We start from the raw sequence: 27,756 nt of genomic DNA, 5'->3' as shown, positions 1-27,756 counted from the left end.
ACCTTTAACTGTCAGTGCTGTGCTGCAGCTAGCATCGCCAACACCGTTATGAGCTTCACAGATGTAGTCTCCACTGTCCTCAGCACTGGCCTCATTGATAGTGAGCAGTGCCACGGAATTAATGAATGACATATTGTATTTCCAACTTTCATGAAGTTCACTGTCATTTCGGAACCACAACACTTTGATTTCTGGGGAACCACTTATTTTACATTCCAACTGGATGGAGTCTCCCTGCTTTGCAACTTTTGAAGCTTCCAATTTCTTAACAAACTTCGGAGGTTCTAGTGCACCAAAGGAAAAAGTCAGTAAGGGATATATATGTGTTCAAATAGCTTATTTTTGTAGTTGAAGATCCCATCAATTCTTATTAGTAGTGGTTTATTATTAAGAATATACTTTCTAGTCATTTTGTTGTAAAGTTACTTCTCTTTTTTGTTAACTAATATATAATATTTTAATAGAGAACATAGTTGATATGTTTAATATTATATTGGGATGTATAAACTAAAACAGAAGTTAGTATATTAAGATGTATTTGGTGAAAATTTAATAATAAATCAGAACATCATAAAACAGGAAAGACTGACAAAAAATAATGGATAGTGAAAATAACACTTAACGAATTTCAATTAAGCAATACTCTTTGATAACATTACACATAGAGATCCAGTACCTTAAAGAACAATATAAAGAAAAGACCGAACTTTGATTCACATCATATCCAACACTAATATACAAATTACAACATGATGAAGTTAGTTTATCTCAAACATTAAAAAGAAAAAAAACCTAAAGATACCTTTAGGGAATGATTACAAAGACACAGTAAAGAATAAATGTTGGTATGTAATGATACCTTTTACACTGAGTTGAGCTGAGCACATGTCTTTGCCAACATCATTGGTTGCTTGGCAAGTGTAATGACCAGAGTCTCCTTTGCCTACTTTAAGAATTCTCAGATGGGGAGTGTTTCCCACACATGTGATGGTATAGTTTCCTCCAGGACGAATCTCCTTATTATCTTTTGACCAAGTTATTCTCATTGGCTGAGCACCAGTAACATGGCACTCAAAATCAGCACTTTCTCCAGCAATCACATCAATAGATACAGGCTTAATGTCAAAGAAGGGAGATTTTTTAGGTTCTGGAAGAGGAGAAGAAAAGGCAATGTTTTTTTTTTTTTCTTTTTTTTTTTCTTCCATGGACAATTTCTACTTTGACAATAAAATATGAAGTCATGGATTGGAAAGAGAAAGATTGACCATGAGAACAAACCTCTTGCTGTCAGCCTGGCACTGGAAGATGCTGTTCCAAGTGGATTGGAAGCCGAACAAGAGTACTGACCAGAGTGACTCAAGTCAGTCTGCAAAATTTTCAAAGTTGCCACATTATCTACAAATGATGTCTGTAGATTTTCGTCATCTCTCAAGAGTACTCCATCTCTATACCAGGACACTTGGATTGGTGCGGAGCCATTTAATCGGCAAGTGAGCGTAACAGGTAACCCAACGGTTTGTTCAATGTCTTTTAATTGTCTTGCAAAGGAAGGTGGGAGTTGGCGCTCTGTAGGAAGACAAGTAAAACTTGAGGCATTAGCAGGTGAAATAAAATTTTCCATTTAAAAGAGTTAAGATAGGAAAGGAACTTTTCTTTAAAACACTGTCATCACCTTGAATTCTGAAGACAGTCTTAGAAGAAGCAGTTCCTATGCTTTAGGGAATGATTACAAAGACACAGTAAAGAATAAATGTTGGTATGTAATGATACCTTTTACACTGAGTTGAGCTGAGCACATGTCTTTGCCAACATCATTGGTTGCTTGGCAAGTGTAATGACCAGAGTCTCCTTTGCCTACTTTAAGAATTCTCAGATGGGGAGTGTTTCCCACACATGTGATGGTATAGTTTCCTCCAGGACGAATCTCCTTATTATCTTTTGACCAAGTTATTCTCATTGGCTGAGCACCAGTAACATGGCACTCAAAATCAGCACTTTCTCCAGCAATCACATCAATAGATACAGGCTTAATGTCAAAGAAGGGAGATTTTTTAGGTTCTGGAAGAGGAGAAGAAAAGGCAATGTTTTTTTTTTTTTCTTTTTTTTTTTCTTCCATGGACAATTTCTACTTTGACAATAAAATATGAAGTCATGGATTGGAAAGAGAAAGATTGACCATGAGAACAAACCTCTTGCTGTCAGCCTGGCACTGGAAGATGCTGTTCCAAGTGGATTGGAAGCCGAACAAGAGTACTGACCAGAGTGACTCAAGTCAGTCTGCAAAATTTTCAAAGTTGCCACATTATCTACAAATGATGTCTGTAGATTTTCGTCATCTCTCAAGAGTACTCCATCTCTATACCAGGACACTTGGATTGGTGCGGAGCCATTTAATCGGCAAGTGAGCGTAACAGGTAACCCAACGGTTTGTTCAATGTCTTTTAATTGTCTTGCAAAGGAAGGTGGGAGTTGGCGCTCTGTAGGAAGACAAGTAAAACTTGAGGCATTAGCAGGTGAAATAAAATTTTCCATTTAAAAGAGTTAAGATAGGAAAGGAACTTTTCTTTAAAACACTGTCATCACCTTGAATTCTGAAGACAGTCTTAGAAGAAGCAGTTCCTATGCTATTTTCTGCTTTACATGTATACTCCCCACTGTCATTGATATTCACTTTATTAAAAACAAGTGTGGCCACATTGTTTGTAAAATAGGTCCTATATTCAGGAGTTGGCCGCAACTTGGTGTCTCCTTTGTACCAAGACACTGTGATTTCCGGTGTCCCAGCGATTTGGCACTGTAGAGAAACTGAATCTCCAACTGATGCCTCCAGAGGTTCCAGTTCCGTAACAAAATAAGGTGGTTCTAAAGAAAAAAGGCTCACAATCAGCAACTGGAATGAAAGTAAACCAAACAAACCACACAAGTTAGACACATGCAAATCATTTTAGAGAGAATAAGAAGACACACCTAGTGTAGATACCAGAGCTTCACAAACATCTCTTCCCGCCTCATTTTCAATCTCACAAGAATAATGTCCTGCATCTTGTTTTGTGCTACTCAGAATTTCCAGAATGCAAGTCTTTTCTGTTGTGACAATGTTGCATTTTTCAGATGGAGTTATGTTAAAACCATCCTTTTTCCAGGTGACTGAAATTGGAAGTGTGCCAGTGTAGGTGCCCTCCAGAATTATGGACTTCCCTGGTTCTACAGAATGATCGCTTAATTTCTTCACAAATGCAGCTGGTTCTGGTAAGTGACAGAGCACAGCACAATTTTAAACAATAAAAACACAAAGATGTCAATCTATAGAAAATAGGAAGAGTGAATGCACTTGAGCAAACCTTTTACAAAAAGGCGAGTAGTGCAGGATGTTTGGCCAGCATTATTAGAAACCACACAGGTATATTCTCCACTCTGGGATATGTCAAGATTAAATAATTCCAGCTCTGCCACAGTGTCTTCAAAATAGATGTTGCACCTGTCTCCTTTCACCAATTCTCTGGCACCTCTGAACCAGCCGACCTTGAATGGAGGAGTTCCTCTGATAACACTTGTGAAGGTAGCATTTTTGCCTGGTAGTATTTCCACAGATTCAGGTTCTTTCACAAAAGAAGGTGGTTCTACATGGAGGATAATTAAAAGGTCTGTAAGCTTCCAATTTAGTTGTAATTTTTGGATTAAAAATAATGCACGCACTTTGGAATGTGTGTTAGCCTGGATGTGCACCCATAAAGGAATGTGTAAGGCATCATTCTGTACAAATGTGATCATCCAACACTGACCTTGTACAGTCAACACTGCACGGCATTCGTCAGACCCAGCAACATTAGCAGCCACGCATGTGTAATTGCCCATATCTGATGAGTCCAGAGAATTCAACTGCAACATGCAGACGTTATCTGAAAATGTCGTTTGGTATTTCGCTCCACTGACGATCTTAGTTTTCTCATGAAACCAGGCAACTGAAATAGGTGATGATCCAGCTACTTTGCACTCCAAGATGCAAGAAGTACCCAGCACCCCACCAATATCTTTCAGTCTTCGGGTGAAAGAGGGAGGAACCATTCGGTCTGTATGAGGAAAGGTAAGAGACTCATCATGATTTGAAAGAACGGAAGAAACTTGAAAGAAGGAAATGTGTAAAATAGACTTGCATAAGCAACTAGAGCAAACCAGCACAACTAACCTGAAACATCAACCACAGCTGTGCAGCTGCTTTTTCCAACATTATTTTGAACCTGGAAAGTATATGTGCCTGCATCTTGCCTGTCAACGGACAGAATCTTTAAAGAAGAGATTTTGTTGTAGAAGCTAAATTTGTGTTTTTGGCTGCTGGTCAACAGCTTTCCATCCTTGTACCACTCCACAGAGAGTTCAGGAGTGCCAGCCACCTTACACTCCAGAGTGCATGTCTCTCCTACAGTCACTGTCATAGGTCCTGCCTTCTCAACAATGACCGCGGGCTCTGGAATAAAACATGATATCCATCTGTCAAAGCTTAGATCTTTACACCTCTGCTATCAAATTTGATAAGCTTGTTTCTTCCAATGAGATAGTTGTATTAGGACTCTCAGCTTTAAAATGTGATCCCATTATTAAGTACAGTCATAGAATTATAGCAGTTTTTAAATTAAGAAGTGCATGTTTGTGCATTAGTTGACTCCAACATATTTTAGACAATGTGCATTAGACAATGTGTATTCATTTACATTTGAACCTCCTTTGAATGAAGGCTCCTTTGCATTATGAATTATTTGTTATTTTTGCTCTCCTTTAAGATGTTAAAGACGATTGTTTAAAAGTTGTTATCCAAACAATTACCAAATTGGAATTTACTATGTTCAAATGTGAAAGTGCAAGTGGTTCTTATCATTCCAATCTTTGGAGTTCTTGTTAGCTTTAACAAGTAGTACTTTGGAAACAAAATTTCCTTGTAGCACATGCTGAGTTCCCAAGTGCTTAATGCTTAAACAAAGATAGCCATGGTGGTATATGCTGATCACTTAAGAAAAGTAGAAAGTAAAAAATGAAACATGGCTAATTTTTCTAAGGATCAGACAAAAGAGAATGTTTGAAAGATTACTAGGTCTTTCTCCTAAACCTTCTAAATAGTTCTAAAAGAAATTTAGAGAAAGAGAGTCTGCCTATAACTCTTAGTAAATCATTCTAGCAATTGGCCCCTGTTTTCATCAGGGGATTATTGTACCAACCTAAGACAGTCAGGGTGGCCATGTTCTCCCTCATTCCACCATCATTCTTGATTTGGCAGATATACTTTCCAGCATTAGCTGGTTCTGCTTTTGCAAACTGCAGAGTTGCAACATTTTCCACAAATGTAATTCTAATGTTTTCACTTTCTCTAATCACTTCTTCCTTCTCCTTGAGCCACTGGACAGAAATAGGTGGGGCTCCTTCTATGGATGCTTGTAACTCTGCGGGCTCACCCGCTACAACGGTGAGGCTGTTGAGTTTGGAGACAAATCTTGGTGGTTCTGAACAGGAAAAGATGGATGGAGATTGTTGAAGGGATTATCCAGATAACGGAAGATAGAAAAAAGTAGCGTATTGCACAATCTTGACATTTCTGTCTGTCATAAATACGCTTACCTTTTAATTTTACAGTACAAATACAAGTGTCACTGCCCACTTCATTCTGTGCTTTGCAGTGGTATTCACCGATGTCTGATGTTTCAACGTTGAGAATGTGAATACTTGCATGGAAGTTTTTGGATGCAATCTTGTATTTCTTGCTGCTTCGGAGTTGCCGTTTGTCTTTGTACCATACCACCTCAAATGGTGGTGTCCCGGAAAGTTCACATTCAAGACTAACTTCAGTATTTTTAAGGGTTTCTACTACAGGAGGGTAGCTGCTAAAGACAGGTGGTTCTGTAAAAACAAGAATTCCCCACGAATTGGGCTTTTTAATTTCATAGAATGGAAGGCTTTTTTTTTTTTTAATTGGAAACTATTATGCTAAGTAGTGTCTACCACTATCAAAGAATAGCAGCCACAGAGAGGTCATTAAGCTTTACAAGATGACCAATTAGGTAGCAGAGAAAACCCAGATAGATCCTATATACCATGACTGAGCACTTTAACATTCCATCTCCTTGCCTTACTAACTTACCTATACTGCAAAGATTAACACAAAAATGATAAACAAGTATATTAATAAATATGGTTTGTAGGCCAGTAGGTGGCATAGTGGTTGGGCACCAGACTCACACATGACCAACAGTTGTTCAAGTCATGGACCCAGTAGCTTGCAAATCATGCCAGGTGCATGTGCATGCCCAAAATCCTGAGAGGAGAATGGAAAAGGGAGTGTGATGGCCATCCCCTTTGAGGGGGGGTGACTTCTCACTGTCTCTCTCTGTTTCCAGTGAGCTCTAGAGCAAAAATCTCTCTAAAAATATATAGTTTGGATGAAGTATGAAATTTTGACTTTAGGGATGAAATCTTTGGTATACACTTTACAACTGAGACACATGGATGTCCTCACAACATCTGTAATCTAAGACTTCCATTTCAGCAAATGGTTACTGCAAAATTACCTTACAAAAAGACAAACTTAGGTTTTGTAATAAAAATGCTGGAAAATGGAAGCAGAAAATACTGGGCATCATTTTCTCCAGGGTATATCCCTATAATCTTTTAAAGAAAGGAACTGATTCTTGAGATAGAGGAAAAATACGTAATTTTCCCACTTTAAAATTTGAGAATGAAACCTGTATTGTTTGCACCTTGCATATATGTAGTGAATATCTTTGTTATTAATAATATAGATCACAAAGATGATATTTTATTTTTAAGTTGATCAGAGACAAAAGATAAAATAAAAAAAGTCACTTCTCTTTTTGTGCATTTTTTTTTTTTGAAACATCAAATTTGAGATTTGGTCAATGTGTTGAAGTGATCGGAATTACAACATTTGAAAAACAAGAAAAATATTCCAGAACTACTATCTATAATAGATTTAAGCAAAACTTAGGAAGAAATAATTTTTAAAAAGGAAAATAATAGTAGCTTAGGGAACTATTTTATGATCTCAAGCAGAAGGTAAAATGACAGTAAAAGAATAAAGTGCTATGATCCCCAGGGGAGAAGAAAGTGGGTTTCAGTTAATGAGAAACATAAAAACGAGACTTCTACCTTTTACTATGACCTTGGTACTGCAGCTAGTGCTACCAGCAGGATTCTGAGCCTCACAGATGAAATCTCCACTGTCCTCAGTACCAAGATTGTTCATTTGTATGACAGCCACTGAGTCAATGAAAGTCATCCTATATTTATCACTGATGGGAAGTTCATGTTCATTTCTGTACCACACAACTCTGATTTCTGGAGATCCAGTTATCTTGCATTCAAGTCGTGTGGAATCACCTGCTTTCACTATTTTGGATGCTTCTAATTTCTTCACAAACTTTGGTGGTTCTAGGAAGTCAGGAAAGAAGACATTATGAGGAAAGAGAAATGAATACCAAATTCAAATTAGGTAATATGTAAAAAAGAGAAAAACAAGCAATGCCTGGCAAATACAGCCTACCATGTTAGAAGAAAGAACAGTACTTTCTTAAATGGCTAGATGCATTGCAACAGAGTACAGAAAGAGCCAGAGGCACAGGTCAGACCGAAACATAAAACAATCAAATGTGCACACCTGTCACAAGCAACATTGTAGTGCAAGAGTCGCTACCAACATCATTGGTAACTTGGCAAGTATATTGTCCAGTTTTGGAAGCATCCACTGAGTAGAGATTTAAGAAGCTAGTTGACCCCTCCAAGCCAATGAAACATTTAGGTCCAGAGACAAGTTCCACATCATCCTTAAACCATTTGATTTTAAATGGCGGTGTTCCCTTTAGTACTGCCTTAAATTCCACTGTAGAATCAGGGATGGCTTGTTGTCGCTCAGGTTTCACTAAGAAGCTTGGTGGTTCTATAGATTTTAAGAGAAATATATTTAATTAAGTTCCTTGTAGTTGAATGATTTTGACAGTTTTATGGACATACAAGAAAACACCCCTAAAGAAGTAGTAGTTGAATAGTTCTTGAAGTCAATAAATACGTGTCTAAAGAAACAGAATTATTAAGATTTTAACTCTAAATACTATAATGATAAGAGTGATACCTTTTTAAAGCTTTCACAAGGGAGACTTAAGAAGAGGTAAAGAAATTCTAACCTTTCACAGTTAAGATGCCACTGCATGCATTATCTCCTGCTACATTTGACACCTTGCATGTGTAATTTGCAGTATCTTCTAATTCCAGGTTATTCACTTCCAGTGACACAGTGCTCTCGTGACATACAAGTCTGTATTTTGCACTTGTAGATATTTCTTTTCCATCCTTAAACCACTGAGCACTAATAGGAAGTGAGCCAGAAACCTTGCATTCCATGTGAATGGAAGAGCCTAGAACTTTGTCCATCTTGGTTAATTTCTTGGTGAATGATGGAGGAATATTTTGATCTGTCCAATGCAAACAGCAAAAGCCATCCATTAATCTGTTGCTATTTGTTTACAAACGACGTGAAATAAATAGAGGAAATCAACTAGGCAAAGATACAAACCTAGCACTCTCAGGTAGGCATCACAGCTACTGCTTCCAAAGTCATTTTCTACCTTGAAAGTATATTGACCACTGTCTTGCTTCATTACTGACTGAATCCTAAAACTGGCCACGTTATTTTCAAAACTCATTGAAAAGTATCTGCTGGGCACAATTTGCTTCCCATCTTTAAGCCATTTCACTTTGAGTTCAGGTGTTCCAGCTACAACGCACTCCAAGGTCACTGGGTCTTTCTCAGTAACATCAATTGATTTAGCTTTCTCTATTATTTGAGCAGGTTCTGAAGTAAGAATGGAAATGTAGATGAGTTGCATTGATAATTCCACTAGATATAAACTGTGCTTATGCAATTGTGTCCATAGACTAGCTTTGAAAGAAAACAGCTTACAAACCTTGCACTAAAAGGAATGCATAACACCTCTCAACTCCTGACTCATTCTTGGCTTGACACGTGTATCTTCCACTGTGTCCATTATCCACACTTCTGATTTGAAGCGTGGCCACATTGTTCACAAATGAGATATGAACATTATCATCTTCATCAAGAATCTGATCATCCTTTAGCCAGGTTATAGAAATGGGAGGAGAGCCTGCCACAGTACTCTGAAAAGTGGCAGAACTTTTCAAAACAGCAGTGACATTTTCTATCTTCTTAGTGAAGGACGGTGGTTCTGTGATTAGATAAGAGTGTGTGAAACAAAGAGATATATTTCGACTCCTACCCATAATTATAAAATTTTAAAGAGTATCCCAGAAGTTTTACTTGGTAGAGCTGGTTTCTTGTGTGTATAACTAACCTTTTAGGGCGACTTTAGCACTGCAGGAGCAGCTGCCGCCTTCATTGGATACAATGCACTGGTATTCTCCAGTGTCTGAAGGGTCACATCTGGTTACATGAAGGTTGAACACTGATACCCTGTCAGTTAGTGTATATTTTTTGCTGCTTCGAATTTCCTTGTTATTCCTCAGCCAAGTGACTTCAAATGGAGAAGTTCCTGTGACTTCACACTCCAGCTCCACATCACTATCTTTCACTACTTCCACAGGCTTCAACTCCCTGATAAAGGTGGGAGGTTCTAAAGATTGCAAAAGGAAGACAGAGAGTAGCTTACACAAGGGAAGACCCAAGGTCTATCAGGCAGCATGGATAGGATAGAAAGTAGATTTCAATAACGAACCTTTCACTTTTAATTCAATGCTGCAGCTTGCTGTGCCTGCGTCATTTCGGGCTTCACAGACATAAGTCCCACTATTTTCTATCCTGGCATCAGAAATTTGGAAAGTGGCTAAACCATCAATGAAGGAAATGCCATGTTTCTTAATGGCTGTTATTTCATTCCCATCCAGATACCAAGAAACTCTGATTTCAGGAGTGCCTGTTATTTGGCATTCAAACGTGGTTGATTGTCCATTCCTCAGCACTAATACTGGACTAGGCTTCTTAATGAATTGAGGAGGTTCTAAAGATAAAAAAAGAAGTATGATGTTGAACATTTAAAAAAAAAATGAAGGCCAATAAACAAGACTGTTTTCTTAAGCCTCTTCCCTCCCTGATTAAAATCAAAACAAGTTAGAAAGTAAGGAGATGAGGAGACCAGACCTTTTACAAAGATAGTGACTTTGCTGGTGGTTGTGCCAACGTCATTGCTTAATTGGCAAATGTAGGTCCCAGAATCGGCAGATTTGGCTGAAAAGAGCTCTAAAATGGTGGAGGTATCATCCTTCCAAACTGAGCGAGCTGCTCCAGAGTGCAACTCTTTGTTATCTTTAAACCACTTTATTGTCATGGGTGCAGTACCACCCACGAGAGCCTTTAATTGAACCCTCGTATTGGGATTGACGTCTTGTGACTGAGGCTTTTCCACAAAGTAAGGGGGTTCTGGGTGAAAGAAAAAGAAGAAAAAAAAAAGGAGGAAGATTTATCATAGAACTGAGCAATAAAGGTAAGAATTTTAAAATGAATGAGCAGTAAGTTCTTAACAGACGGAGATGAAAATTGCCAACCTTTGACTGTCAGGTGACCACTGCATTGGTTGTGTCCTGCCTTATTGGTGGCAGAACAAGTGTATGTCCCACTGTCTGCCCCTTCAAGGTGACTGATTTCCAAAAAGGCAGTATTGTCATGAAAAGAGAATTTGTATTTATCACTAGCTGATATTTCTTGGTCATCTTTGAACCACTGGATGCTTATGGGATGTGACCCAGCCACTATACATTCTAAGTCAATAAAAGATCCTTTAATGCTGTCCATTTTCTTCAGTTTTTTTGTGAATGAAGGAGGTATAATAAGATCTATCCAAGAAAAGAGCAAAAAAGAAAAAAAAGAGTTAATCTACCAACTTATGTGTATATATTTAATTTTAAAAAAGGAAGGAGCATAGAAATGCCCAGTTCCTCTCTATGGAAAGGCAGTACCAACCTAATACATTAATGCTAGCCTTGCAGCTGCTTCTCCCAACATCATTTTGGACCTCAAAAGTGTATTGTCCACTATCTTTCTTTTCTGTAGAAATAATCTTCAGTATTGAGACTGTGTCAGTGACACTGATTTTGTATTTTGGGCCCAGGGTAAGTTCTTGGCCATCTTTAAACCATTTGGCTGTAATCTCCTTCGTCCCTGAAAATTTAACCTGCAAGGTGGCTGGGTCTCCTTGGGTGACATCTATAGACACAGCCTCCTCCGTGATTGTTGCAGGTTCTGTAAAAAAACAAAGGGGAAGATGTGGATTGTGAACTGCTCTGCCAAAAGGCTTGTTTCTGCATTTCTTTCTCAAAGTGGAGGTGAACTTTCAGAACCAACCTTTTACTGAAAGTAATGCAGAACATCTTTGTATTCCTGCATCGTTTTTGGCCTGACAGACATATTTTCCATCGTGCTTGACTTCAATGCCACTGAGGTACAGACTGGCCACATTGTTCTCAAAGGTCATTCTTATGTTATCGTCTTCAGTGATTTCATCGTTGTCTTTTAACCAGGTCACTGTGATTGGCAAGGAGCCCTTCAGGGTGGCCTGGAAGGCGGCTGTTCCTCCTCGGAGGGAACTGGTGCTCTCTATCTTCTTTACAAAGGTTGGGGGTTCTAATAAAGAATGAATTCCCAATCAATATCAGCTCTATAGTGGAACTGGCTTTAAAAAATAAAGAAAATGACTCTGCCAAAGAGCCAGTCCATCATTTGAGCTGACACTAACCTCTTAAAGTCACCCTGGCACTGCAAGTGCTGCTGCCCACCTCGTTGGTCACCCGACACTGGTATTCACCAGCATCTGCAGCTACAAACTTGAGAATCTGCAGGCTAACCAGCTGATCCTGAATGAAGGTTTTATACTTTCTACCACTTCGCAAGGTTGTGTTGTCCTTGAACCAAGTGATCTCAAAGGGAGGCGTGCCTGCCACCTCAGCCAGCAACATGACGTCATACTCCTTCAGCACTTCAATTGGTTTAAATTCCTTGGTAAAGTAAGGTGATTCTACAGTAGAAAAGGATGGTTCAAGTTAGTGGGAGGCATGTCTATGCTATGGCCCCTAACTTTGGTAACAAAGAGGCAAAATGAACACAAACCTTTGACTATTATAAAGCTACTGCAGTGGTCACTGCCAGCCTCATTTTGAGCCTCGCACATGTATTCCCCACTGTCTTCGATAGCAATATCTGTAAGTCTTAGCACTGCCGTGGATTCCATGAAAGACATTTTGTGTTTGCTGCTCTCCTTAATTTCTCTATCATTTGCAAACCATGTTATTTTAATGGGAGGGGTACCAGTTACTTTGCAGGCTAGCTGGGTGGCGTCTCCCTTCTTTAACAGCTGGGATGGCTCTAACTTTTCAACAAATGTGGCAGGTTCTGTGGAAGGAAGGAAGTTATTAAGAGTGAGAAGGCGAAAAGTACTTGTAACAAGAGTAGACAAAGATAACAAGAAAACAATGCAAACCTTTTACAAACAAGTTTGCACTGCATTCCACGCTTCCAGCAACATTGCTGACTTTACAAGTGTATGTGCCAGAGTCAGAGGTTTTTACTGCGTAGAGTTCCAGGGAACTCTCTAAAGCTTCTTTGGTAATATAGCAGCTTCCGCCAGAAACCAACTCTTTGTTACCCTTAAACCATCTGATTGTGAGAGGAGTGGACCCTTGGAAAGTGCTCTTCAAGCAGACTGCTGAGCCAGGCAGAACATCCTTTGATCCAGGTTTAGTTATGAAACTAGGTGGTTCTGAAGAAGAGGTATAAGAAAGAATGTTAAAGAGTTAAGAGGTGCTAAGGGAAGACGACTTAATTTGAACATCATTTATGGTGAGAATGAAATGCAAAGTCTCCAGCCAACCTTGCACAATCAGCGCTCCACTGCTGTCTTTGCTTCCCACAGAATTTGTGGCGCGGCACGTGAAATTTCCTGCATCATTCATGTCTACTCTGCTGATCTCCAGAGAGGCTGTGCCTTCCACAAATGCTATTCTGTATTTGTCAGAAGACGCTACTTCTTTACCATCCTTAAACCAGGACACCCTCATGGGGAGGGAGCCCGCGATTTTGCAGTCCAGCCTGCAGGTACCGCTAACAACACTATCCACGTTGCGTAAAGGTTTGGTAAAAAATGGAGCAATGTCTCGATCTGTTCATGGCACAAGAAGAGAGAAAAGATCAATACGGATAGGAGCTTAGTGACTTCTCTTGGGCTGTTTGTTGGGTTTCAAAGAATTGTGCAGCATGGTTTTGTAAAAGTACTAACCTAATACAGTGAACGTGGTCTCACAGGAGCTGCTGCCCACTTCATTGGAAATCTCAAATGTGTATTGGCCACTGTCATGCAGCTCAGCTGAATAAAATTTGAGCTGGGCAACATTGTTTTTAAAACTTATTCGGTACTTTTTGCTGGCAACCAAGGGTCTCCCATCTCTGTACCATTTGGGCTTGAGTTCTGGGGTGCCTGTGACTGTGTACTCCAGTGTGGCTGGGTCCCCTGCTGTCACCTGGATCAATTCTGCTCGCTCAATGATTTTGGCAGGTTCTACAATGGCATCAAATAGTTAGGATCATTAAATGTGTAGTGGGCTTTCACTTTAAATGTGAGTAGCAACTCAAAGTTCAAATGTTCCTACACGAACCTTTAACTATTAATTCTCCAACAGATGTTTGGCTTCCGGCTTCATTTTCAGCCAGGCATGTGTATTTGTCACCAAAACTAATCTGAACATCAGGGATGATCAGGACGGCAACACCATTGGAAAAGCTCATTTTGACTTTTCCGTCTTCTCTAATGACCTCTTGTCCCTTCATCCATGTGACAGAAATGGGTTCTGACCCTCTCACAGCAGCTTGTAAGGTAACAGTTTGTCCTGCTAGTGCAGTGAAATCATCTACTTTCTTTACAAAGGTCGGTGGTTCTAGTTGGGGAACAAGAGCACACAAAAACTCATCAACTCCCGAACACTTTCAAAGACATCTATATTTAAGAGTTTTACCTTGATTGCATTTATGTTGCCCAACATTACTATTTCATAGTGTTTGTTAATTATAAGAAGAGACAACATGTAAGAAGAATACAATTCCAAATCCACAATTCCATCCAGAAGGTACATGTGTATTAGCTGACGCAATGGCTCATGACGTAATTCCCTTTTGTTATCAGAGACTAAATATTTACATTGGTCTCAGGACAAAAACTGGGTGAGAGCCACTGACTTTGCTCCATATGTCCCAGGTCAAACCAAGAACAAATTTTCAAGGAGAAGAGAAGAAAAGAAAGCATCAATTTTCCTCCCATAGATAAAGAAAGCTACTTTGCCAACTTAGGGGAGAGACAGTTGGTGAGCACTAACCTTTTAGCAAGTGTGTGGCACTGCAGCCACATTTCCCGACTTCATTAGCAACCACGCATTCATATTCACCGACATCTGCACTATTAAAAGAAAAGATCTCCAGAGATACAAGAGACTTCTGAGAAAACAACCTGTATTTTTTACTACTTCGAATTTGCTTCTTATCTTTGAACCAGCTAATTTCAAATGGTCCAGTGCCTGAGACTTCACAGTGAAGTAGGGCATTTGTTCCTCTCACTATGTCTGCAGGCTCAAGAGTTTTGATGAAAGAAGGCGGCTCTACAAAAGCATGAAAGCATTATGTTAAGTAACGAGTTACAGGCAATTACAAAGAAATCTTTTCTTAGAAAAATAATGGGTGACAACTCAGTAAACAAACCTTTGATAACTATTTCAGAACTGCAGCTATCGCTGCCAACGTCATTCACTGCTTCACATGAGTAATTCCCACTGTCTTCGACTTTTACATCCGTAATATCAAGTACAGCCTCGGAATTGACAAAAGACATTCGGACTGTGTTGCTTTCACTAAGTTCTTTGTTATTTTTAAACCAAGTCACCTGGATCACAGGTGAGCCTTTCAGTTTGCAGTGGAGGCGTGCGGATTCACCTGGGAGCATTAAGTAAGAGGGGTCCACCTTTTTCACGAAGGATGGTGGTTCTACATGAAGTTTACAGAAAAGAAAAAAGAAAAGGTATCTGAAGCATAACCTCCACAAAAACAAGAGAGACATATACAACAAAAAGACACAACACATATAAAGAATCGTCACAACATTTCCGAAAGAGCCGTGAAACAATTGAATAGCTTTACCTTATTCTAAAACACTTTCTTAGTCTCTTGATTTTAAAAACAGCAACAACAAAAACAGACAAAGTATATCTACACAAAGAGTGATTTTTATAAAAGAAGATAGTTAAGATTACCTAGAATCAGAAGTTCGTAAAACAAATTTTAAGCAAGCTTTGTTAGTGGCAGACATAATATTAAAAGAATAAAAATAAGTGAATTCTGAAGAATGTTGACAAAAATAAAATCTAACAATGCCAAACTAAAATGTTTGCTGAATGAAATTATGTTAATAAAAAGTATGCTGACTGCATTGTTTGTAACATTTCTTTTCTACTGAGGCTTCCTTTCAGAGAAGGAAATGAAAAATAAATCCACACATTTCTTACCTCTGACAGTTACTGTTGCCGAAGAGGAGCTGCTTCCAGCCTCATTTGAAGCTGTACAGACATAGGTTCCTGAATCTTTTAGTTTGGCCAGGGGAATCTCAAGTGATGCTATTTTATCTTCAAAATAGATCTTATAATCTTTCCCTGGGGGAAGTTTTTGCCCATCTTTATTCCATGTCACTGTGACTTTTCTGTCTTCATCCACTTGGCACTCAAGGTGGACCTTCTTATTGATAGCTGACTGGACAGGTTCTAATTCTTTAATGAAATGTGGTTTGTCAATTATGATCAACTCAGCTTGGCAGATGTCCGCTCCAAACTTGTTAGAAGCCTTACAAGAGTAAACACCTCTATCTTGAATAGTAAGATTTGAGAGTTCTAAACTGTGTTTGTTTTCTGCATCTGAAATCTTGCGGTTAGATGAAGGTGAGAGTGCGGCACCATCTTTCTGCCAAATGGTTTCGATGACTGGAGTCCCTGACACTGTGCACAGGAACTTGGCTGACTTACCCACAAAAGTTGTAAGGGACTTAGGTCTGGATAGAAAGGTTGGTGGATAAGCCTCTGCAAGAGAAAATTTTCCAACATTACATTCAGTTCCCATCAAAACTCTAGCTAAAATGATATACTCCGAGACAAAAGATGCATTACATCTTTAACTAGAGATGAGAGACATTATTTAAAATAGGGTAGTACACTAATAGGACCAAAAGATTTGTCAAAGAAAAAGATGAGAGTGTTCTTTACAGGGGAGTGAGAGATCACACTGTCTCTATCATAGGAAAGAATACATGCTCCTTTATTAACATTTGGCCATCTTAATAGCAGAGTGTTTGAATTATTTACTAAGAAATGCAGTTAGTCCTTCAATTCCTTACATTAGAAGACTGTGTAAGGAAGATAAAAAAAAAAGTACTTAACTTTTCTGAAGAATAGAGATATTACATACTAGAGAGTAGTTTTGTAGTCATTCTAACCTTAATGTCAACCCCAGAAATTGTCACATGACTTTGAATGGTTCCCCTAGGCCATTTCCAACTTGTAAGCATATTTAGTAGCAGTAGTCTTTTCATTTGTATTCTATATTTTGAAGTTGGTCTTAAGGAACCTCTCTTTCCAGTTTTTAAAGAATGAGTCTTCTTTTCCTTTCCTATGATTATTTGAGGCTATTACTGAATTGACCTAATTTGGATAAAGAAGCATCCAAAAGCATCATTGAGAATAATGCCACAATCACTTCTCAGCCTTTTGGCTAAGATCATGTGAAGAACAATCCACTGGGTTGCATGAAGACTCTGTGACCACAAAGTGAAAAATCACTGGATTAGTCATGATGGGCCTGGGTTTCTGAAAAACCTCAGAGATTTTCTGATTGGTACAAGGATTGTAGAAAAGTTGAAGCTAGAGAGAACCCTTTCTTTTTCACATCAAAGAGATGTGATGGATTTGTCTTTCCCCTTGCTGTCTCCTTGAAAAAGAAAACCATGGGACAGTTTCCCCCTGACAAGTCAGAGAGTGGTTTAACAGTCCCACTACCCTCCCAGTCCTCAAACCACAGTCCATACTCACGCCTTCTCTTGGGAAGAATAAAGTGAGAAAGAAAGAGAGGAAGAAAGAAAGACCAAATACACACACACACACATTTTTGCTAATGATGGAACTCAAGTGTTCAATGAGTATTAATTATTTGAAAGTGCTATGTGTCTACCAGGAAACTGAGAACAGAATATTTGTGTAATTGCTCTTATATATAAGTTAATAATAATAAAGTTTAGGCAGAATCTTAGTTTGCAATTCTATGCTAGCTCCCTGCCTTACATTATGATTCGTTTAATTTTAATCTCACATGTAGGCTTTTTTTAGTTTGTAATGCTGTTCTTGATGATTTGATTCCTAATTATTAACTACATTATTTATCTTTTAGTAGCACCAAACTGTCCTGAAATATTTTATAAGGGTTGAGTCAGGCTTATTTCATTACTTAGCATTGTCTTCAAATAATACTTGCTTTTGGCTGCTGTTAGAAATAGGACTGTAAATAAGGATATCTTATCCCACCAAAGCTTGGTAGGACCTAAACACCATGTTCCCATCTTGGTCATTAGTCTCTCCAGTTGATAGAACAAGCACTTCCCGCACCTATATGAAAGGCGAAATGAGCAACAAGATGACATAAAGGGACAACGACCATGCCATAGTGTGGATTTACCTGTCACAGTTAATGTGGCTGTACAGCTGACACTGCCATACTCATTGGAAGCTTTGCAGGTGTACTCGCCACAGTCGACAACCTGGGTTCTCATAATTTCCAGAGTGGAGACATAATTTGACGATCGAATGGAACATTTGTCGCTCTCATACATTTCTCGTCCAGCTTTAAACCACTGGAACCGGACGTTGGGGGCAGGTTGGATCTCACAGGTGAATTTGGCTAGGTGGCCTAGAGCTACTTCCAGGGGCTCAATTCTTCTCTTGATCACTGGGGCAGCTGCAAGGGAAGCAAAAGCTATTAGCATGCCTCAGATCAGGCATATCACCTTGTTCTTTTTTCTTCTATTTGTTGTTGTTGATGTTGCTGTTAATGAAGTGGAAGAGTCGCAATTGGTGAGGCAGATTACAGCAGTTTCAGATGAATGACTGGAAAATGAGAAACATCATAGAAGGCAAAAGAGGACAATAGCAGTTGTCAACATAGGCAATCATTAATTTGTAGTGAATTGTGAAAAAAATATTAAAATGTGATGCTATTGGATTACATGCATATCAACATGATATATTCTTTAAATATACCATGCTAACCAGGAACAGTCACAATAGTGTAAAATCAGTGTATTACATAAAGTGATGAAGTGAAATAACAGTAAAAAGAAACAGAAACAAAAGACACAACTAATCATGGTTATTTTGAATTTAGGGATAAAACTTGTGATTGGTAATCTCAGGGTGACTTTTTGTAGCTTTTCGATAGCTTTTAGATACATATTATAAAATATTTTCATAAAAAGTAAATGAAAAAGCTTATTTATTGTTATTTTGAAACATATGAAAATAAATAAGTAGTACTATGGATATGACATGTTGCCCAAAAAGGCAGGAAGGGAGTGAGTTCATAACCATGATTATATCTGTGATTTCATTCTTACTCTAAGTAAATCGTGTTCTGGAAGTGGAAGATAAGTGAAAATTCAGTGATGAAACCTAAATCACTACAATCCATGTGTGTTAAGAGTTTGACCCACTTAATTCTTAAAATCCAACCTCTTTTCACCACAGTGAGTTTTGCTGAAGTTGCTGTTTTTCCATTGTCATTCAAGGCCTCACAGACATACTCTCCTTGATGGTCTTCTGTATTGACTTCATGGATTACTAGTGTATATGTGTTTTGATCATGTAAACACTTGAACTTTTCATCTGAAGACAACAGTTTACTCTCAAAATACCAATTCACCTCTTTAGCATTTGTTATGGATGCGGTAAGGTACACAGTGTCACCTTCCTCAGAAACAGTGTCCAATAAGGGAGTTTGTATAACGGGACCCTCCTCCTTCAGTAAGCTGCCCTCGGCATCCTGTATCTCTGCTATACCAAACTCTTCAGCCCCACTATCGGAGGACTTCTTTTCCCCCTCCGATGGTTTCAGAATTTCATCTTGCTTTTCATCACAGATGGCAGCTGAAGCAACGCTATCATTGGCAGTTGTGGAATCCACATCTTTGACTTGACCTTCCACATTAATATAACTGACTTCATCTGTTGAGACAAGATATTTTGATTCAACTTCTGGTTCAATAGTTACTTCAACCTTTTGTGAATCCAAAAATGAACCCAGTTCTTCTAAACCCATTTTGTCTCTTTTTTGAATTCTTGGATCCTCAGCTGTTAAAATGTTTCTTTCCTCACATACAAGAGAGCACAAAGCTTCCTTAAGTTCAGTTTTCAGGTTGGCCATTTGAGGATCAATACCTTCGACTGTGATGGTTACTTCTTCTGTTAGAGTGTTCACTGAAGTAATAAGGTAGGTACACATTATGCATTTGGGCTCTTGGGTTGAGCATATGGCCTTGACTTCTACCTTTTCAATGTTTCTTAACCATTCAGAAAAAAGACTGGGTTGCTCACTGGCCACTGCAGCTTGCAAAGCCCTACGGATCTGAATTTTCAGGTTTGATTGTTGTTCTTCTGGAATACCAGAAAGCAAACCTTCCTTAGAAAGAATTTCACTTCCGTTTACCTCCTGCACTGCCTTCACCGCCATGGGCTCTTCCTTATACTCAGTGGGTTGGTTTGGAAGCATTACCACGTTGTCAGAATATTCTTCCTTGCACAGTACCTGCTTTTCTTCAAGTGCCAGAGGAAACCTTAAGGACTTTCCTGCCTGGACACTGACAGCGAAATCTTGCTTTGCACTTTCTGGTTGATCTGCACTTTCCATCAGGATTTTACCTTCTGTGCATATGTGTTCTGAAAGGATTTGGGGCTCATAATTTAACTCAGAGATCATGACATCAGGACCCTTGAAACTTTCCATGTGTCCCTCGGCTAAGCTCTGACTCAGGAGGAGAGCCCTTTGTGTCTCTTGCTTTTGAAGAACCACTTTTTGCTCTTTGTCCACTTTAGAAATTGTCTTTTCTTTTGACAAAAGTACTTCCTCAGTCACAAAGGTTGGAGATGAATGTGCTCGAGGTTCTGTTGAAGACTGTGGATGACTCCCTTCAGGTCTGGATAATGAAGTTTTCAGAGGCTCAGCTGTTGAACTAATTTGGTCTACGGACATGGCACTTGGGAAGATTTTTTCAGTATCTGATAGAACCACCTGTGGTTCAGGCTTATGAAGGACTAGAATATCTTCTTTGGAGAGAGTTTTCTGAGACTGGACAATCTGCAGCTGTAAATTGGGAGATGGCTCCTTGATGGGCTGAACATTAATTGAGTCACCGATGGACAGAGGTTCTCTGGTGCTTTCTGGAATGGGCGTGTTTGCCTCCAACAGGACTGTGGATTGCAATTGTTGAGCTCCTAAAGTAACTTGACTGCTCAGTTCACTAGCTTTAACAATATGCTCGTATGAAAGTTGCTGCTTTTCTTCTGCAATTAAAGCAGCTTTCAAAATAGTGTCCTTTACAAAAGCTGCAATTTCCTGCTGTGACTCAAATGTCTCAACTGCAGGGTCCTTGAATGACATCTGTGGAATATCTTCAGGAGTTTCTGGCATGGACTCTGCTATGCAGGAGGTATCAGACATATCTGTGTCTTCTGGATGCACAAGCAGCTCTGCAGCACAGGTGGATTCGCCACACACATTCTCTGCTTTACAAACGTAGAGGCCACTATCATCTTTCTGAGGGTCATTGACAATGAATGTTCCAGAGCCATCAGGATTATGAATGATAGTGTAATAAACATTGGTATAAAGCTGCTTGTTTTCTTTGAACCACGAAACAGTGGGGGCTGGCTCTCCAAGCACCGTGTACTCAAAGATGGCGGGGAGCCCTTGTGTACACTGAACTGGTTTTAATTCCTTAAGGAAGTAAGGAGGACAAGGTCCTTCAAGCTTTTCCAGAGATTTCTCCATGGTTGATTCTGTTTCTGTCTTTTTGTGTTCCATTATTTTCAGATAGGCGCTACATATTGCCTTTCCATATTCATTACTGGCCATGCATGTATACTCTCCCTCATCTGCATATTTGGTGAATAGAATGATTAGGCTATGATCATCACCGTCAAAAACAAATTTGTAGTCAGCAGAAGAGGTTAACATTACTCCATTAAAGAACCACTGAATTTTAGGTTTGGGAATGCCAATGACAGTAACGGACAGTTTAGCCACATCCCCTATAATTACTTCAACATTTGACATTTCTTTGATGAAAATTGGGATACTGCCTTCTTTTTTTGAATCAACTTCTGTTGAATGAACTGAAGGTTCAGATAAAAGTTCAAGTGTTTCATTTATATTAAGTAACTGTAGGTCAGGGCTGTATGTTTGAAGTCCTTTCTCAGCAGACAGAAGAGAGCTAGAAAACTCTGTATGGGGAAAAATGATTATTATTATAATGACGAAATTGTATTTAAGAAGAAAATGGAAGTCAAAGAACTAGGCATCAGTTGAGAGCCCTTTGCTTTATTCTTAGAATTATATTATTCTGAAATTAATTTATCAAAAATAATATTTCTAAATTTCTCTTAACTTATGATATAAAATTATACAAATATAGAAACTTCCCAAAAGCATTTTTTAAAAGGGTGTGCATGTGTACCCCACAGACACAGAGAAAGACAAAGACAGTGAGAGAGAAAGTGAGAAATCACCCCCCTGGAAGACAGCCATGTCACAATCCCTTCTCCATTCTCCTCCATGCAAACACACATGCCGGGCATGAGTTTCAACCCACTGGATCCAGGATTCAAACCATGGTTGGCTATGGATGAAATCATGGAGTTCAGTGACGAAACTGCTATGTCATTTGCTCATCCCCCAAATGCATTTTTTGGTCCACTTCATTGTGTTAGAGTATATACATTTTAAAGATGCTCTTAAGAGTTGTCCTTATGATATAATCTCAATTCTGAAGTTTGAAAAACTAATAGCTAAATACTGTAATTAAACACACACACACACACACACACACACACAACAGAGCAGTATTGGGACCAGCCAGGTGGCATGCTTGTTAAAGCAGCCTGAATCCCACATGGCCGACTACATGGTTTGAGTCCTAGACCCAGCAACCTGAAAAACACCCAGGGTATGTGCGCTTGTTTGTCCAAAATCCTGAAAGGAGAAGAGATTATGTGACTTAAGTGACTTCACTTTCTCTCTCTCTCTTACTCTCTCTCTCTCTCTCTCCAGCAAGCACAATCACCCTATAGGGAAAAAAAATTCCAGGATTATTTAAATCAATTTCTAAAAAGATTCAGAATTGTTATTTATATTTACGATTTTCTTATTTTAAGAATAATCTCTGGGACCAGCAATTAGCGTAATGGCTATGTCGCTGGACTCCCACATAGTCGACCGCGGTTTGCATCCCAGACCCGGTGGCTTAAAACTCACGCTGGGCACGTGTGCGTGCATGCCCAAGATCCCGAGAGGAGACTGGAGGACAAGGGATTGCAGAGTGGCCATCCCCCCTGGGGGGTGATTTCTCGTTTTCTGTCTCTCTGTCTCTCTCTGTCTGTCTGGTGAGCGCATGCACCCTATAGCAAAAACCTCTCCAAAAAAAAAAAAAAAAAAGAATAATCTCCATTGTTAAAACTGATTGTTTCCAAAACAAAACATCTGTGTTCTAAACTACTTTTAAACTGAAGTCATTATTGAAAATAATAGAATCCAGGAAGTATCTAAGTTGAATCTGTGAGAGAACTACTATTTTAAGTTACTAGAAATGCAGGCCTTCTTTTGCCTGAGTAAATTGTGATATTACTTAAAACTTTCATAATAAGGCATTAGTCAAGAAAATATAAGAATCAGAAATAAGTGAAAATAACTCCAATATAAAAATTTAATTGTATTTTATTGTGATAAAAACCTATACAGCATTATTAAGCAGAAAACAAAGCTGTGAATAACAGATATCCTTCAAACAGTAACATAGATTATAAGATGAAAAATACGAAACTTAAAAACAAAGAATTAAGCTTTTCATAAAATCTGTTAGCTTTCTGAAACAACCTTGTTACTAGTAGTTTTATTGCCTTACCGAAAAGTCATTGTTAAATTTTATTAGTTCACTTGCCTTGCATCCAGTGGAATATAGTCTTATGCTTTAAATCTTTCCTAACCTATCATATAAACATTAGAAGATGGGATTCAAGCGCCTGCTGGCTGGCTATACATATATTGATTAAAGCTTATCAATAAAATGTAGAATATATACTGTTATTTATTATTGCAATTAGTTAGTCATAAAACCATTGGTTAATTTCACATATCAATGGTGACTACTTAATTTTACGTTTAATCTATAATATATTCTTCAGGTAGGCTTTCCCTTCACTTGAACTCCTAAAACATTTATAAAGAGAATGAATGTGAATATGATTAAAATACATACTATTTCGTTAAAATATTTTCAAATATTTTCCCTGATTTCAAAATATAGTGTGTTAACTATAAAAAAGAAGATAGTAAGCCCATTGGTGATGTTACGCATAGTATTCTCAACTCGCCTGCTTGTGGTATATATCGTGTTGGGTAAAATCTCTCTACAAACTAAACAATGTATAACGCTTGAACGCATAAGTAATAAATAATAATAATAATAAAAAAGATAGTAAGCAAAACTTAAATGTGCTGAGGCATGAAAGATGTGGTTAAAAGTACAGGTAGGAGTAGTAGCTAATATTATGCCTAAATTCAATTATGTGTAATATAATTAATGGTTTATTCAGCATCAGAGGAATGAATATTTCAGAATTTTAAGTCATGAGTCATTGAGTCAGAAAATAAAAGATTCCAATTAATTATCTACAACAATTGATGAGTACATCAAGTGCGTGCAAGACTTACTGTTCTTTATTCAGTCATTGTTATTCTGCATATCTTCAAGTTGGATACATTTGAGACTAACAGAATTCTAATAAGCAAAATTAAGTAATCCCTCTCTGATGTAAATAGCAGTGGCTTTTTCAGCACCTTTCTAAAATCCAGTAAGGCACTAAAACCTTTTTCCCTCTTTTCTTCTTTTTCTTATTTAATAGGAAAGAGGTTTTGTACTGTTGTTTTGTTGTACAATGCTTGTGATGTTTGTTATGACCCGAATTTCTAATTAATTTTAATATACATTATGTGACTAAAAGTAGTATCAAAACTTAAATCCCTAAACTATAGAATTAGTCTTATTTCAGGGATTTATGATGTGATCTCTTACATTATGTCTATAATTACTACCACAGATATTGTGTGCTCACTGATTGAGAAAGAAATGATTGGTCCACAGTAGTGTATCTATCTTGATGAGTCATGGTGACTCAATACATGTAAATCAACCTCTTTTAGTTGGGGAAGGAACAGAGGAAGCCTGTCTATCCTGACCATTTTCTGCACATTCTCCCAACTGTATCTTTAATTTGGATTGGTGTAAGGGAATTTCTATTGTAAGGATAAAAAGTTGATAGGTGGGACCAGCAGATGGCATGATGGTTATGTCGCTGGACTCCCAGTTGGCTGACTGTTGTTTGAGTCCTGGACTGGGTGGCCTGAAACTCATGCCAGGTGTGTGTGCATGTATTCCCAAAATCCTGAGGGGAGAATGGAGAAAAAGGGATTGTGGCATGCCCACCCCCCCAGGGGGTAATTCCTTTCTTTCTCTCTCTGTCTCACTGATGAGTACACACACCCTATAGCAAATATCTGTCTAAAAGAAAGACAAAGTTGATAGGTAAAAGAAACATAACTAGACATGCAAGTTCTTGTGAAATTTAAATTTAAATTGAATGATTAATTTATGCTTAAAATTAAATTAGAATTTGGAACCAGCAGTTGGTGTAATGGCTTTGTTGTTGGAACTCCAATGTAGCCGACCGTGGTTCGAGTCCTGAACCTGGTGACTTAAACTCATGCTAGGAGCATGTTCATGCGTACCCAAGATCCCGAGAGGAGAATGGAGGAGAAGGGATTGTGGCGTAGCCATCATCTCCGGGGGGTGATTTCTCGCTTTCTGTCTCTCTGTCTCTCTCTGTTTTTCTAGTGAGCATACATGCCCTATAGCTAAAACCTCTCCAAAAAAGAAAAAAAGAAAAAGAAAACCAAAAGTAGAAGTACTTTAGGAATACACACACACACACACACACATATATATCCATCTTAATGAAATTTGAATGTGAATTGATTTATAATTCTTTTTTTGTTTTGTTTTTGTTTTTGCAATAGGGCATGTGTGCTTGCTATAGAGAGGAAAAGTGAGCCGTTAACCCTAGGAAAGATTGGTCACACCACCATACCTTTTCCATTCTCTTTTTGGTATTTTGGGTACCCAGGCACATATGCCTGGTATGATTTTCAAGTTGCAGGATCAGTACTCAAACTGCAGTCGGCCATGTGGTAATCCAACACCTTAACCATCATGCCCTATACTTCATTTAAAGGTGAAATTTAGTGGAAACCACTGGAAAATATATTGTCTTGGTATTTGTATATAATAAAAAACACAAGTTATATAGCCTCAATTCTAAAACTATCCCATTTTCTTATTTATAATTTTAAAGACTTTGAAATCAGAATGCAGTTTAAAAATCTGTATGTAAATGTTATATGGTAGTTTCTTGCCCCCAGGCCAGTATTAACTTTGGTGCATTTTACACTTGATATCATCACAAAAATTAGAAAATGAGATATTTCCAAAAGTGGAAAGATCTTAATTTATATATTCTCCAAATGTTGAGATGAACCCTGTCCGTGAAGAAGAGACAACTGGTCCCTTCCAAACCAGAGAAAATTAAAACATTTAAGGAGATATGTATTAATAATGAAAATATTTTTAAAAGAGGGAAAATTAATAAATTCAGATTATAATGTAAAATAGATTACAGAGATAGTTACCAATTGGGCAAAGCTATTTTTGTGTTTGTTATCTTGCCTATTATTATTAAGTCCTAGTAAATAAATACAGATTTAGATGAAAAGAATTACAATTCCTAGAATGACTACAATAGGAGCAGAGTGATTCTCTCTTACCAATTTGTCCATGTGGTCATCTGATATGGTCTTCAATTTTACATTCTACTTTCACATGCATTATCTGCTAAAAGAAAATGCATTCTTCGGAACCACTTCAGGGAAGAGGAATAAGGGTAAAGTAAAAGCACAAACAGTTAGGTAGCCAAGGAGATATTTAATGGTGCTTGATGATACACAGTGTAATAGACACAAGTGGTGATTCCAGAGTTTGGATAACAGAATATTTACAAGTATTACAAAGATGAGAGATCTACCTAGACTACTTCCCTTCAGTGTAGTGCATTAAAATACAGTAGAGAAGTTTTGAAGTTTATTAGATCCACGTTATTTGGAAAATAAGATGGCACTCAAATAAATTGTAGTAACTACTGAGCCACTACAACGTCGGACTCTACGTTAGGGTGAGTGCTGCACAGCTCTCAGCGGTTCCTGATTGGTTCACAGCCACACACCTGTACTCACCTTCGTCGCTCTTTACTAAACTTGTTATGAATAGGTTATGGAACCCTATGCCACTTTCCTCAGCACTGAACCTTGCTCCTTGGACCAATTTCCCATCTTTGTACCACTGCGCTGTGGGTCTTGGAGAGCCACGAACTAAACACTGGAAATACGCTGCCGTGCCTAACGGTGCATAACAGTCAGAGATACCTTTGATGAATCTAGGAGGGCCCTCCACCACGTGAAATTCAAAAAAGCTATCTGAGTACTTGCTCCTTAAGACTAATTCTTCCCTTAAACTGCTTAAAGTCACTTTACTTTTCTTTCCTATCGTATCAAGTATTTCAGAATCTCCCAGGGTGAGGAAGCCCCGACAGATAGCCTCTCCTGCGCAATTCACAGCTCTGCACCTGTATGTTGCACTATCAGAAAGACAGATGTTTCGAATTCTAAGGGTGTGGCAACCCTTCTCCTCACTAACCACATATTTAACATTATCTGGCTCAATACACATATATTCTTTATACCATTTAACTTCGGGAGTTGGGATGCCTATAACTGAACATTTGAATATGGCATCGGAATTTTCTGGAATTTTAAAATCACAAATTGGCATTATAAAGCGAGGAGGCATGTCGAATACTTCTAAGTCAATTTTTAAATCTCTGTCTTCTTCCTTCCTTGAATCCTTACTGGTATCTACTAAATTCAGTGGAAGAACATCTAGACTCACAATCATGCTTTTATGATCAGGAGTAAACTCAGGAACTGTGACTATTTTCACTTGCTTTTCAAAGTCTTTAACATCTTTTTCACTTAATTCAACTTCCAGGACAATTTCTTGAGGAGAAGGTGTTCTTGAGGACGTTGTGTTTTCCAAATCGAACTCCATGACGTGTTGATGTGTTACTGGAGGTGGGAGTGCCACTGCTCTTTTTTCTTGGGGTATTATTTCTACATTTGCAAAGCTCTTTGCTTCCCCTATGATGTTTACAGCATGGCACATGTACTCTCCTCCCTCTCTTTTCTGAATGTTAGAAATTTCCAAAGAACAAACATTGCCCACTCTT

General features: G+C 38.4%; 1 protein-coding gene across 1 annotated transcript in view; it reads right to left on the bottom strand.

The window, feature by feature from the left end:
• TTN (titin) overlaps positions 1 to 27,756 on the bottom strand; it is a 306,431-nt gene that overhangs the window by 205,864 nt on the left and 72,811 nt on the right. Inside the window, 32 exon segments of the mRNA XM_027773115.1 lie at positions 3 to 284; positions 1,771 to 2,058; positions 2,190 to 2,477; positions 2,584 to 2,862; positions 2,968 to 3,246; positions 3,342 to 3,620; positions 3,783 to 4,070; positions 4,187 to 4,465; positions 5,211 to 5,492; positions 5,608 to 5,886; positions 7,153 to 7,434; positions 7,661 to 7,939; positions 8,184 to 8,471; positions 8,573 to 8,851; positions 8,964 to 9,242; positions 9,369 to 9,647; positions 9,750 to 10,031; positions 10,172 to 10,450; positions 10,576 to 10,863; positions 10,991 to 11,269; positions 11,372 to 11,650; positions 11,763 to 12,041; positions 12,134 to 12,415; positions 12,504 to 12,782; positions 12,894 to 13,181; positions 13,299 to 13,577; positions 13,675 to 13,953; positions 14,389 to 14,667; positions 14,768 to 15,049; positions 15,568 to 16,131; positions 17,777 to 18,055; positions 18,826 to 21,591. Of these exon segments, the coding sequence (XP_027628916.1) occupies positions 3 to 284; positions 1,771 to 2,058; positions 2,190 to 2,477; positions 2,584 to 2,862; positions 2,968 to 3,246; positions 3,342 to 3,620; positions 3,783 to 4,070; positions 4,187 to 4,465; positions 5,211 to 5,492; positions 5,608 to 5,886; positions 7,153 to 7,434; positions 7,661 to 7,939; positions 8,184 to 8,471; positions 8,573 to 8,851; positions 8,964 to 9,242; positions 9,369 to 9,647; positions 9,750 to 10,031; positions 10,172 to 10,450; positions 10,576 to 10,863; positions 10,991 to 11,269; positions 11,372 to 11,650; positions 11,763 to 12,041; positions 12,134 to 12,415; positions 12,504 to 12,782; positions 12,894 to 13,181; positions 13,299 to 13,577; positions 13,675 to 13,953; positions 14,389 to 14,667; positions 14,768 to 15,049; positions 15,568 to 16,131; positions 17,777 to 18,055; positions 18,826 to 21,591 (11,772 nt within the window).

This window comes from Tupaia chinensis, unplaced genomic scaffold (assembly GCF_000334495.1).
Source record: "Tupaia chinensis unplaced genomic scaffold, TupChi_1.0 Scaffold000322_1, whole genome shotgun sequence".
NCBI lineage: Eukaryota > Metazoa > Chordata > Mammalia > Scandentia > Tupaiidae > Tupaia > Tupaia belangeri.
Note: the sequence above shows the minus strand (reverse complement) of the source record. Positions and strands in the feature narration are given on the sequence as shown.